Source organism: Diadema antillarum, unplaced genomic scaffold (assembly GCF_040938485.1).
Source record: "Diadema antillarum isolate AM-2024a unplaced genomic scaffold, OU_Dant_1.0 seq00001659_RagTag, whole genome shotgun sequence".
NCBI classification, from domain to species: Eukaryota; Metazoa; Echinodermata; class Echinoidea; order Diadematoida; family Diadematidae; genus Diadema; species Diadema antillarum.
Genome location: NW_027272359.1, coordinates 1,014,069 through 1,028,244, shown reverse-complemented (window position 1 = coordinate 1,028,244; position 14,176 = coordinate 1,014,069). Strand labels below are relative to the sequence as shown.

Sequence of the window (14,176 nt, the reverse complement as noted above, 5' to 3'; positions counted from 1 at the left end):
AGACACATTAAAAAAAAAAATTCCTTTTTTCTTTCTTTCAGATTTTGACACTCTTTGATATGACATTACAAATAATATCAAACAAATTCCAAAGATGATGGGGTTGTCTGACATATTCATCACTTACATCTGGGTTGAGGAGGTGAGTGTGGACGACAGCTCGCTTGATGTCATACAGATCTGTGTAATGCTCCAGAGCCTGTCGAGGAAGAAATGATAATGGGATGTTTGTATGCATGAAGAAATAACAATGCATGTTTCATCCGATCTGTTGAAAAGATTACCTGATGACACACAAGAACAAACAAAAAAGGCAGGTAATGGTACTGACATTTTTGGTCAGCATACTGTAACAAAGGTATGTAGGGGAAATTCTGGTCACATACTTTTCTTTGCCATGCTCAAATATTGGAATTCGCAAAGCTAAGATCGACTGACATAGAAAGTTCTTGTCACACAGAGAATAGGTGGTTCATCCATGTGAACAGACAAAGGAACTCTTGATAGAATTAGTCAATGATGTATCATTTTTAACCCAAATGCTGTTCTTGACTGCCTACCTCATGATGAGGGTCAAATGATTGGGGACATGGTAGAGATGCATACAAAAGTTGGCATCTGTGTAATCATTGCATTTTACACTCAAATTTCAACAAAAGTCTGGAAAAGGCAAAACGCCAAGGCCACCAATCTAGAAGCACTCACATACAAGGTGTCATTCCAGCTGATGCACTATCAGAGATGGTTAAAAATGACAACAAATAAATCGCCTTACCCTCTGCAGAAGTCCTGCCTTCTCACAGAGCTGGGCGATGTGGGCACGGTCGTAGTGGGTGAACATCTGGTTGCCAAGGATGGCATCAGCCACCTGGGGGGCGGAGAGGAGGTTCATCTCCAGGAGGCGGGTCTGCAGGTGGCCCTCCGAGGGGCGGTTGTTCTTCAGGGCATCCAGCAGGAAGGAGGTGCACGGCTGCACCAGGTTCTGCTCCATGAACACATCCACAATCTGGGGGCACAGCAGAGACAAGGTAATCATTGCGCTGTACACTCAAAATAGCCACAAAAGTCAGCAACAGATAACAGATGATGTTCTCACTGACTTTTTACATTGACTACACAACATTACATTGACCATGGCATGAACTATTTTTGGACTCATCAGTACATCCTGGCATGCTTCATTCACCAATTGTGGCACAGATGTTGTTAAACTCATTGTCCATTAACATGGGTCATGTACACACTTATGAACACTATTCTACGGTATATTCTTGACCACTGAGGGTTACTGTAATGGTGTCTCAAGTGGGTGAGTTTGTCTTACCTTATATCACATGTATTTAATACAATTACATATTACAAACTATATATAACATACATATCATATTACATAATCTTACTTAATATACAACTGCGACGCAAATACCCTTGCAAGATAGAACTTGCTATGTACTTAAATGGCATTGGAAACTGTAAAAGACAGTGATACTCGCTTACAGAGAGTACAGAATGCTGCCTCTAGACTTATGTACCATGTTCGTTCACGTTCTCATGCCACTCCTCTTATACGTCAACTCCACTGGCTGCCAGTCAAAGCAAGAATATCCTTCAAGCTTCTCCTACTGGTCTACAAAGTAGTCAACAATAGAGCTCCAGAGTACATTGGGGAAAGTCTGGTACAACATTCTCACTCTAGGCGCACTCGTCTTTCATCATCCGTTACCTTCACTCAACCACACACGAAAAAACTAGCTGGCGATGCAGCTTTCTCTTCTTCTCCTCCTAGGCTGTGGAATAAGCTCCCTCCTCTTCTGAAATCATCACCAACACTTGATCATTTCAAACAAAACTTGAAGACTTACTTATTTTGATGTCCCTATATGTGCACTGGACTTGTACTGTCGCTGCCTGATACTGTAAAGTCGTTTCTTTCGCGTACAGATACTTTCGCGGTTTCTATCAGTGCCGACTTTTTCGCGTGTGTTTAAATTCGCGGTCGGCAAAATCTGTGAATTCACAGTCGGCAAAAACTGTTTCATTTTGCACATGAAAACCCAAACTATTATCAGATTATTCTTTTATCTATTAAATACAAATTAAAATTGAATGCAGGCTTACCTAAAATCCCATATCTCGAGTATTTTATAACATGCTTGTACCTGAATTGCGCTGTATCGCTGTGTTGGTTGACCATCAACACACTCAATGCGCGAAATCTTCGTGTGAGCATGTGTGCAATAATAGCGTTGTAACAAGTGGCGAGTTCAAAACATTTTCGCATGATGTTAAATTCGCAGTTCAACCTCAAAGCACGAAAATAACACCACCGCGAAAGAAACCACTTTTACAGTATTTTGTATATATTTTATCTCCTATGGCGACCAGGGATGACATCTCATAGCGCTTTGTATCCAGTGGAAAAGGCGCTCTATAAATGTCTACTATTATTATTATTATTATTACTAGAGCTTCTCACCATGCTGATGTCAGCCAGTGGCTCCTCATCCTGAACCATCATCTGAGCGAAGCCCGCCCCCTGGTCCGGGTTGACGCGCATCACGTTGCGCAGGAGGAAAATGTAGTCGGGGGTGAAGTTCACCTTCTTGGCGTACAGCACGATCTTCTGGAACTGGCCAGTCTCGGCAAAGCACTGGATAACCTGATTTGGGAAAATGGAGACGAAGAGAGACATGGGTTTAATACTAGGTTGCAACTGTGGAGACTATGTGGCATTAAGGGTATGAAAAACCCCAGCTCAACACATCATACAATCAACATTTATTGTGTTCCAAAGGTTAATCTATATCAGAAATTTAAAAGAAAACAAAACATTTATGACCTGTTATACCTACTCAAAAATAAGTCCATACAAGCTTATGCAGACTAGGTGAAGTCTTGCTGGAGTAATTTCATAAATTATACACACATTTAAAAAAAAAAAAATCTGCTGAAGGTTCATCCAGCTCAGCATTGTTGTCTTTCAATAAGTCCATACACAGCTTCCAGTATGTGGGCAAGGTACAGTCCACAAATAGCTCATGCAGACCAGGTGAAGAATTGCTAGAATATTGTACAACCTCATTGAATCCCAAGAGCAGCCTTTATTCTAGCAGGCACAGAACCCAATCAGTCTACTGATTTGAAGATGGAAGATCAACTAATTAGTCCAACCACTAACATTTGAACTTGCTGGAGACAAATTTGTCAATGTCTGCTATACAGGGATGATACTGAGGTTTGTTGAAAAAAATCGGAAATCAAAATTTTCAGGTGATTTTGATACATGAAGAAAAGCAAAATGTGTATAGACTTCAGAAGAAAAAAAAATCGGAAATCAGATTTAAATCTACAGAATGTCATGCCTGGCTATACTAGGGTCATCTTCATCAAGGTCTTCATTATGTTGTTGTTGTTTTTGAAGAAATTACACCATGAGCCAAATATCAAAATAAGAGTTTTTCTTGGTAACTTGACTAAATTAAACTTGCATCTTATTCTTGGTTTTGGTGTCCGTGACTTATGGCTCCTTTGGCAGTGAATAGTCCCATATTTGTAAAATCACTTTACTCTATAAACCATAAAACATGGCATATTTTCTGATGTGTCGCCCAACAATGAGTGATTCTGGTAATCACTCATTGCTTTGTAAAGTGATGATTACCTTGTTTGGAACACTGGCACGCAGGTAGACAGACAGAGCCAGTGTCGGGTCGTGGGCCTTCACCAGATCACCAAGTTCTTCGCTGCATTCCAGCTGTCAAAGTAAGGACAAAAACAAAATTGGAAGGCAATGCCCACGGGCAAAACACATCTGCAATACACTTTTCATTCCCTACAAGCTAACAACAAATAATGCCACATCTGTACCCCTGCACAGAGTACTGTAAAACGAGGAATTTTCGCGTGCACTTTAATTTCGCGAATTTCGCGAGCGCCGAAATTAAAATGCACGCCAAAGTTTTTGTCTACACTACATGCATTGAACGCCAGTGGCAATTCGCGAAAATTTCATGCCACGAAAAAGGCTGTCGGCCCCAATTCCATATCATGTTTTACAGTAAATCCTGATTCACAAAAATAACAATAAAAAATGTGGAGAAGTTGATGGCATCTCAGTTCAGTCATCTCTTGAGTCTCTGGTGAACTCCTACTTCATTTTAATAGATGTCTTACAAATTTCACAGTCATAAAAACCAATGTCCATAAAGTGATGTCATTGTTCAATTAATTAAGATAAGTAATAACCACTGATCTTCATGAAAATCTCTAAATCAAATTAAATATAAAACCAAAAAAATTCAACACTTTTCCAACTTGCAACAGTTTACATTAACCTCTACTTATAGGGCACATATCATATTTCTAAACTTGCTGTGATTAACCAAATTGCATTTATTGGCTTTAAATCAAAATATCCTATGGAACTTAGAATAGGCTGCCTAAGAGACACACATTTTACTTACAAGTACCACAAAATACCTTCACACTTCAAAGACAAAAATGAGCAAACAGCACATAATCTTTCAACAGCCACGAGGTTCACCATTTGATTTGATGTGATTTCATTTGATTTATTCATTCATTCTCTGCATGGCATCACTTTACAATTCCATCAGTTTTCAGCAATATCAGCAAACATTATGACATATCCATATAAATGGTACTACACAGCATGGCACTTCATTCAATTTCAGAAATTTTAACCACACATATACATTCTCCCTGTCGAAAAAACCCCAACATATTTTGAGAGTCGAGAAGAATGAGAAGGGATTGACGGCTCACCTTGTCCTCCTTGAGCCACTTCTCCAGGAGCTGCTTACGGCCCTGCTGCAGCACAGGGCGGCAGAGCTCCAGGGACTCGTACTTGTTGAGCTGGCCCTGGTCCAGCAGGATCCCAAAGTATTGGAGGAGGGGCGAGGTCTGGCCCGGCTGGGTGGGCACCTGCTGGAACCGCTGGATGGTCTGGGGGGTCCTCAGGATGCCCTGTGGGGGTGGGAGATCGAGGACGAGGGGAAGGGGTAAGATGACTGGAAGAGCGTTAGCTGTTAGGTTACAGCACATTTAGAAGAGTGATGAATGGTGGGCAACATCAATGTTTGGTACAAATTTCAATACGACAAAAGATCATTGATTGAATATGAGCATGAAATGGGTCATGACATTTGCATCCAGGACCAAGGAAAGTTGACAAAAATTATGTGAATATCACGAATAACTTTTCTTTCAAGAAAATTCACAGCTAAGTAGGGGTGCATATACTGTCTTCTTGAGTGATAACAAATAGTACCGTAGTATCAACTATGATGGGGCTATTAAAAATGGTATGATTGATGCTCATAAATTTGCCTTGAATTCCACTTTACCAATGAAATAAAGTGGGAAAGAAGTGTCTACAAAAATTAACGTGATTCATTTGCAATGTAAATGACACTTCATAAAAGAAGGACATCAGCAGTAAACCCTGAAAATATCATCTCAGAATGTTCTATTACTCCGACATGGTGAAAACTGACCTTGGGAGCATTGGCCGCGACCTTGGCAGCCTCAGAGTAGTTGCCCTGCTGGAAGAGGGCGTTGAACTTGCGGACGAAGAGGTCCTCGGCGCCAGACAGGTTGTTGCGGACAGCGATGCGGAGGGCAAGGTCTGGATTCTGGAGGTTGTTGGTGATGTAGGGCACGATGTTCTCATCGTCCACACTGACTGTCAGAACCTGTGGGCAGCAGCATTTGACAGCAGGGGAAAAAAAATGTCAATGAGTGACAGCAATGAGCCTCTACATTTCACTCGAACAAAAGAAACTTTTCATTGGAAAATATTTTAGTTGATTTCCCACAATGTTATACTTATGACAAACAGAATGGAATGTTTTGTGTGTGAATATTACAACATACACGCAGTTTGGATTTGTTTTGATTAACCCCACATTATGCAGGGGAAAATACCTGTGTGAAAGGAGAAAAAAAAAAAACACAGCAATGACACTTAAGCATAGAGTTTGATTTTTGATAGTTTGACTTGGTTTGTTTCTGTTGATCTTTTTTCTTTTTCTTTTTCTTTTTGAGGAGGCAGGGAGAGTGGGGATCTGCAACAATATGAAAAGATAAGTAAACATGATAAATCAGTGTCTTTGCACATTGCTCTAAACCATCCCTAACCAACATTATCTGAAATCTCTTCAGATTGTTTCCATGGGTCGTTACAAAATGCCAACATCAGATACTTGAGAATTACCACATTCAAATAAACAATGTGGGCTACAGTTATAATCTAATTTTTTTTTTTTTAAAGAAAAGAAAAGAAAAGATGACCATCTCTGTGCAATTAGTGCAATCATATGATGAATAGAACATCGGTCTCATTTAACCTACAGCACAATGACATTTTCACACAACAGAATGGACAAACTTCATGCTTTACTCCTTCAGTCTGGAAAATAAAATGCAACATGTCCCTTTCAGCCAAATGCCAACCTGTCAACATCTATCCATTATACAAGGCCTGCCAGTTCCTTACGTCTTGACGCAAGAATAGATGTGTGTAGGTGTAAATGTCAGGAGAGCCAAGTTATCATGCACACAGCACTATTATCTCCACCTTGCACCTATTCATACAAGGTTTCATGTGTGTATACAAACTGTATTCTGAATGCAACCTACACACACCAGCATCATTAGTATGTCTGACACATGATAAGTGACAGAGTTGCGTGTTTAAATAGACTGTTTTTGTGATGTGTTTAAATTCTACGCATGTTTTTCTCCACAAAAGATTGCCCTGCCTAGAAACAACCAATGGATGCGGAGCAAATTTCTGCCTAAGAAACTTAATTAGAGGGAGCACGTGAATGAAATAGTTCATTACTAGGCTTTTAGGAAAAGAAACACGGTGAATTTCAATACATTACTGAAACAGTCTATTATCCAGATTTAAATTATACTCTGCTATCTTTTATGGGAATGTCACAAGGATACAGGCTGAAAGACTATATACCACTGTTTGGAGTTCTGCTCATTTTGTTTTTTGTTTTGTTTTTTTCAGGAGACTTATCATTGTTCAAATATTTGTACCTTTTTTGGGTAGGGGGAGGGCAAATTCAATCGAACTTTTCACTTTCATTTTACTTCATTGAAAATTAGCAATACAATCCTTCACAACTTCTCTTAACCCTAAAAAGACTGGGAGGGGGCCTAAAAGGCCCCCCCCCCCTCGACATTTCGCGCGATTACTCTGCAACGCGCAATGCTTTCGCCGCGATGCTCCATGACTTTTTTCTTTCGAGTTTCCCGCACATTTTGACACCAAATTTGTGACACCCGGGGGTACGGTTCTGAAGTTACATAACTTTTTGTACATGCATGCGAGGCCGAAAATTGCTCAAAAATGTGATTTTGTGTACAAAGTCAATGCAAATTGAGTTTTTTCACATGGTTCATATAAATATGCTTATTTTTACTCTCAATGGCTAAAATTAATTTGTTTTAGGAGTATTATGCTTCAAAAAGTGTCTGCACAAATTTTGTTAAAAAAAACAAGAAAAACAAAAGGTCGAAAAAACAAGGAAATACATAAGAAATTCATAAAACAATAAAATAAATAAGAAATTAATTTTGATACCAAATTTTTTTTCAAGTGCATTTGCTAAGAATGCCACAAAGAATAATTAGACCAAAAATGAGCACTTTTTGAGCTTTATTTACTGATTTAGATCAAAGAGTCTGATTTCTTGCTTAAATTAGCATAATTAATCAAAATAAAATAAAAGAAGACAATTTTGTAAGATTTAAATATACGATCTTGTAGATTACATCGCACACTACCATTGTGCAAATTTCCGCTGCGATCGCGCGATCCACGGCCGAGATCTTAAGGGGGGGCCCTTTAGGCCCCCCCCCAGTCTTTCGAGCTACCAAAATAGCCCAGTCTTTTTAGGGTTAACCTCACTGGTATGCTTTGATACTATGTATCACATCAAAAGTTACCATGTGTTGACAGTGTATTTTCACAGTGATAACCTGTCCAAACAAGATTTCAATTTAACACTACTGAGAGATGTCTGTTCCTATACATATCTGATCTCTGTGTTTGAAAGTATGTCTCTTTCAAACGTCCCAAACCAACCTGCTTTATTGCCAGCAAGAATTCAGAGGACCCATTCATTCTTTTTGTTTTTTTGTTTTTTTATTCTTTTTTGACTGATACAAATCCTGTTTCCTGCGTGCACGACATTACCAAACAGAATTTGTCAAGCTTTAATACACGTACAATGTAAGAATGCGGGTGGATAGAAGCAGCAGGACTCTAATTCCATACATCAATCTGACAAAGCATTAAAGCTCTTTATGCTCTAAAGAGACAAAGAGATTTGTGCACTAGATTTTCAATATTCAAATTGACCGCTTTGGCAAACGATCCGCATTGCCTTTGTCCCAACAGTTATCACATATCGCTGGTGTACTACAAGCCCACATGACTATGAGTGGTAATGCCAAAAACAACATAGTCCTTGCACACACCATGTGCCAAACTAGAAACAAGGAAAAGTAGAAATTACGCGGTGCGTAACATATGTCCCCGCCGGAAGTAGCATTTTGTAACAAAATGTGCAATATAGGTAAAAAATCAAGGTCAAAGGTCAAAGAAGTCAAAGGTCAAAATTCTGTGTAGAAGTTTTGAAGCCCTCACCTAGTGCCATCACATAAAGCAAATGGAATCGAAATTGGGTTAGAAATGGCGAAGGAGTAGCATTTTGTAGCCAATGTACAATATAGGTCAAAAATCAAGGTCAAAGGTCAAAGAAGACAAAGGTCAAAATTCTGTGTAGAAGTTTTGAAGCCCTCACCTAGTGCTATCACATAAAGCAAACGGAATCGAAATCGGGTTAGAAATGGCGAAGGAGTAGCATTCTGTAGCAAAATGCACAATATAGGTCAAAAATCAAGGTCAAAGGTCAAAGAAGTCAAAGGTCAAAATTCTGTGTAGAAGTTTTGAAGCCCTCAACTAGTGCCATCATATAAAGCAAACGGAATCGAAATCGGGTTAAAAATGGCGAAGGAGTAGCATTTCGTAGCAAAATGTACAATATAGGTCAAAAATCAAGGTCAAAGGTCAAAGAAGTCAAAGGTCAAAATTCTGTGTAGAAGTTTTGAAGCCCTCACCTAGTGCCATCACATAAAGCAAACGGAATCGAAATCGGGTTAGAAATGGCGAAGGAGTAGCATTTTGTAGCAAAATGTACAATATAGGTCAAAAAATCAAGGTCAAAGGTCAAAGAAGTCAAAGGTCAAAATTCTGTGTAGAAGTTTTGAAGCCCTCACCTAGTGCCATCACATAAAGCAAACGGAATCGAAATCGGGTTAGAAATGGCGAAGGAGTAGCATTTTGTAGCAAAATGTACAATATAGGTCAAAGGTCAAGGTCAAAGGTCACGACTGAAATTCTGTGTAGAAGTTTCAAAGCTCCCATGTAGTGCTATCATATAAAGCAAACAGAATCAAAATTGGCTCATAAATGACAGAGAAGTAGCAAATTGAAGATTTTGATCACACACGGACGCACACACGGACACACGGACACACGGACACACGGACGGACGGACGGACAGACGGACGGACACACGGACACACACACGTACGGAGCCCGTTTCATAGTCCCCTGCTCGAACTCGTTCGGCGGGGACAATAACTCTGATGTGTGTTTTTGTCATCTTATCAAAACATTTTTGTCACAATGAATCCAGATTTGGGGGGGGGGGGGGAATTGCCTAGTCGCTGCAGCAATTCAAAACATGGCTCCCAGCCCCACCCCCCTTAAAATGGAAAAAAAAAAGAAGAAAAAGAAGCAAGAAACACGCAAACTCATGCATCACGCAGGAGTGACAATTACTTGGGGGAAGCAAGCTCCCCCACGTGCTGCTGTGTTAACGGTAGGCCTCGCTCCAGTCTACCCACTAATCAAATTACCACATCACATCCTGTCTTGGCCCCCACACACGCACATCCACAACAGTCGCAGCACACCCCCACGTCGGAGCGCTGCTCCCGCACCCGCACTGCCATTGACGGCTTCTAGATTTTCGGCTGCCATCGACTAGAAGGGCACGGTCATGACATCACCACAGAGCGGCAAGATCTGCGGCAAAGGCAGCGAGCCGACATTCTACGAACCCACACCAACCATAGCTACTCAGTCATTGGCTAGAGGAGCAGCAATAATCATTCCTCTACACCTGGCTGAAGACGAAACCGTCTCTTCTGCTTATCAAACCTCGAACCCCTGAACGCACACTTGACAACTCAGAAAACCAAAACATAGCCACAGCCTTCTCTATGTAATGTAGAACATCATTCTTGCGTCTGAATCATAGTTGACAATATTTACCACTAAGTTTCACGGTGTCATGTCTAGAAATGCGGCAGCAGATGTTATCTACAAAGATCACTGTAATCAGTACCAAATGAGAAATGTTTCAAAAATTTCAAAAAGTCATCTTTATCATGATAATTTGGGAGTGTCCAGAATTACATTAATGAGATACCTAATCAAACTCTGGTCGAGTTAATGACATAGTCTCGCTAATAATCCACTTCATTTCTGTTGTTTCAGTCATTTCTTCACTTGAGCAGTCAATAATTGACACTGCATCAATTCAAGACAGTGATATTAACCCGTAGATAAATTGAATTGAATATTAACCCGTAGGAAAAAACAAATACATGAGAAAAATCACAATCACCATTCAAACTGCCTCAACACTGAGCATTTTCTGTGGAGTGCTGTCAAATGCTTGCTATTCAAGTACGCTGTATCCCAGAGATGAAAGAACTTAAGCTACGGTCACAAAGGTTCGTACGAACGCATCATTCGTACGAATGTCACTGTTTGTACGAATTCTGGAGTTCGTACGGCCGCCTTACGAAGAGAGGGTTTCGTACGAAGTTAAAAAAAAAAAAATCTTTGACAAGACCATCGACCAGGCTACGGAATTACGGTCTACGAACTCTGGTTTCGTAAGGCTTTCTTAAGAAGATCTTCCGAAATTGTCTAAAAATCGTTCGTACGGCGTTCGTAGCAGTTCTTAATGGTATTTGTGACCGAGCCATTACATGCATCAATGTTTCTCATTCAAACATGCCATGAACACAAGATTTGTACATATTATTAAAAAACAGGAAGGGGAATGTCCATGGCAACAACTTTCCAACCACCCCACCCCTCCCCCCCCCCCCCCCCAAAAAAAAAAAAAGAAGAAGAAAATCCTACATTTCTGGGAACTATCCAACATCATCATGATGATATTCCTGTGCACATTCCTACACACACACAAACACGAACACACACACACTTGTCTTCCTCATACAATCTCCACTTTTCGTAACCCAATGCTATGAATAGTGGCGGTCACAGTCACTGCCACATAACTGGCCGATTTAGACTGGGAAATAAAGTGGATCAACAACTTCCTGCTATAGCAGTCAATACACTGAGAATAGAGCTATGGGACTGCACACGCTCAAAGGCTAACAAGCCTAATGATTACATCCCAAGGAAGGATCATCTGCCTTGGCACATGATCCATGAGAACATTGAGGCAACCTGTCTTCTCTTGACGAAGCTTGTCAAGTAATCTCCACATTTCCATGAACGATGCAACACTCTACAGTGTGTATCAAAAAAAAAGGTAATTCAACTTCGGAGGGCTACTAATTTATAATCGTCAGCTATGAAGAGTGCAATGACGGTTGTGAGGAGAGGGCAACTCTCCTCTTTTCATTAGTACCTAATTATGTTAACAAATGTCATGCATGACTGAGCACATGAACTTTAAAGACAATGACAAATTGCACTTTTTCTAGGTTTGCCTGTTATTGTGAAGGAACAATGCATGTCTCACTGCATGGATGAGATCTGTCAGTGAAAGTGGTCAAATCATCAGGCCAGCCTACACGACTGCAGGTTCGTGTTTAGGGTTTCTTCTAACCTTTTATGGTTCATAACCTTCGACATGGCCACGTTGTCAATAACTTGGTCCTTCGCATAAAAGCTAAACCATTACCCATTTTCCTCTCTTCCTATTCAAGACACGGTTTGTCGCAAGCCATGTGTTGGATATGAACTGAGAAAAATGGACCATCTCAGGTTCAAAATTTGTGGTTGTTTTGTGGTCCACAAACAATAATTTACAGTCACTCATGTAATAATGTGTTTGCCTGGTGAGGTAAGTAAACATTCAAGCGTGCTGTATGAAACTTTGCACTTTCTTTGTCCAGAGATGTTCCTGCATGCACACACCACTATGATTTAATGAAGGCCAGATTGCATTCACTACATTTCCATGCGAAACAATCCCAGTTTTCTCTGTTTTATGCAATGCAGAACAGCAAGCGAGTATTGAAGTGAATAAATGTCAATAACAGGCTCCATACAATGAGCACTTGTTGAATATTCAAAGTAGTGCAAATCTATATTCATTGTTAAAAAGGACTGAGCACGAATTGAGGTTTGCTAAAGAGAAGAGCAAGTTCATTTCTGAGCTCTGTGACAAGCCCAGGTTTCGCACCATGCCGATGCACCCTGCGGTATACACACACATACACACAACCACATACGCACCTGTCCTTTTCTGTTGACCCCAATGATACCAGCCGAGGACTCGTGGGCAGCCGTGACGAAGATGGTGTCACCACTGATGCGATTCATGTAGATGCAGGTGGCCGTCTCGACATCGTACAGGTGGACGTAGCCATACTTGGTGATGAGGAAGATGACATTGTGCTTGGGGCTGACCTGTATTCATGGTAAGGCATTCATGTCACAGAGTTATGATTTGTCACAGTGAAATATTACAATTAGTGTTGAAGAACCTCTGTATGGCATCATTAGAATTAAAGCCGCTTTTGGAACATATTTTACTCAATACAGCTGTTTGCTCAGAGATATTTAACCAATAACAATGAATGAATCTAAGCATCTGACAATAGGACTAAACCACTTTGAGGCAGACATTTTTCGTTGTGTGTGAGTTTTCTTGAAGCGATTAAAATGACAAAGCGCATTTTTGCACACGTTGCAAAGTATTGCATGTATGTGTACCTGGTTCACTGGAAACCAATGTGCATATCTTGATGCTAGCCCTGCTTTCAAAACATACTTCTCAGAAGGACTCAAAATTCATCTTCCACCATTTGGAATTTGCTTGCAATATGTTGAAAGGGTCCACCCAGAAACAGGTCTGGCTGATGCGATTTGCCTGGATATTGAGTTGTTTTGGAATATTTTGAGATCAAAGGTGTAAAATAATTTCAATCGTAGTACAAGACTTTAATTCCTGAAGCGCCCTCCCCATTCAGTAGTAGGTAGGTAGAACATTATAAGAAGATTGACTGTGCCCAAACAATCGTATTTTCCAACAAGCTGCATGCGATTCACTCTAGCACAGCAAATCAGTTGGTACGGCCGTGGCCCGATTTGTCGATTATCGATAATAGGAAATTATTGTATACGCCATACATTTAGCGAGTCTAATTTTACACAAATCACGACTTCCCGACAATTTCACAAGGGGTTAAATTTGCGATCGTGGAGTACAATACTGAATGGAGAGATGTATGTGTGCACGACATATTCATGTTTGGATCAGCGCATATTTTCACATTTTTAAATTGGCGAATAGCACCCGACTCACAAAATTTGTGAAAAAAGAAACCTTACAAAATATACAGCTTATACAGTACGTAGCAACCATGACCGGGTAAAGCTCTGAGATTGTAGTACTTCCGGCCAACTTTTTTGGGTAATATTTCACGTTTTCATCATTAACCACCTGAAATTACACCTGTTATTACAGCATAATTTTACACATTTCTTACGCACAGGTCTCCATTCCAGAGCAAAAATCAACAGTTCTGCAGGCGTATGAGAACTATGTTTTCACTTTAAAGAAATGAGACCCAGCTCGAACACGGGGGAGGCACGTGTCAGATTGTGGTAATAGTCACTCACCTGCATGGCAACAGGGAAATCACTCTGGGCTTCCGGTGGGAAAAAGAGGTCCACAGCTTTCTTGGTAAAGGGCTGGTTGCCAGAGGCTGGCGATCCAACCTCAATGATGTGCAGCTGTAGGGGGGAGGGTCCAAGAAACCTCATGACTACACACAAAAACTTTCAATGGATGAC

The 14,176-nt window shown here is 40.5% G+C and overlaps 1 protein-coding gene across 1 annotated transcript in view; it reads right to left on the bottom strand.

Annotated features, from left to right (window-relative positions):
* LOC139711421 (clathrin heavy chain 1-like) overlaps window positions 1-14,176 on the bottom strand; it is a 60,707-nt gene that overhangs the window by 17,700 nt on the left and 28,831 nt on the right. The window contains exons 5-12 of the mRNA XM_071623304.1: window positions 14,003-14,116; window positions 12,614-12,787; window positions 5,517-5,714; window positions 4,786-4,986; window positions 3,662-3,754; window positions 2,477-2,659; window positions 776-1,006; window positions 128-199 (exon numbers count right to left, since the gene is read on the bottom strand). Of these exons, the coding sequence (XP_071479405.1) occupies window positions 128-199; window positions 776-1,006; window positions 2,477-2,659; window positions 3,662-3,754; window positions 4,786-4,986; window positions 5,517-5,714; window positions 12,614-12,787; window positions 14,003-14,116 (1,266 nt within the window). The remainder of the gene's footprint in view (window positions 1-127; window positions 200-775; window positions 1,007-2,476; window positions 2,660-3,661; window positions 3,755-4,785; window positions 4,987-5,516; window positions 5,715-12,613; window positions 12,788-14,002; window positions 14,117-14,176) is intronic.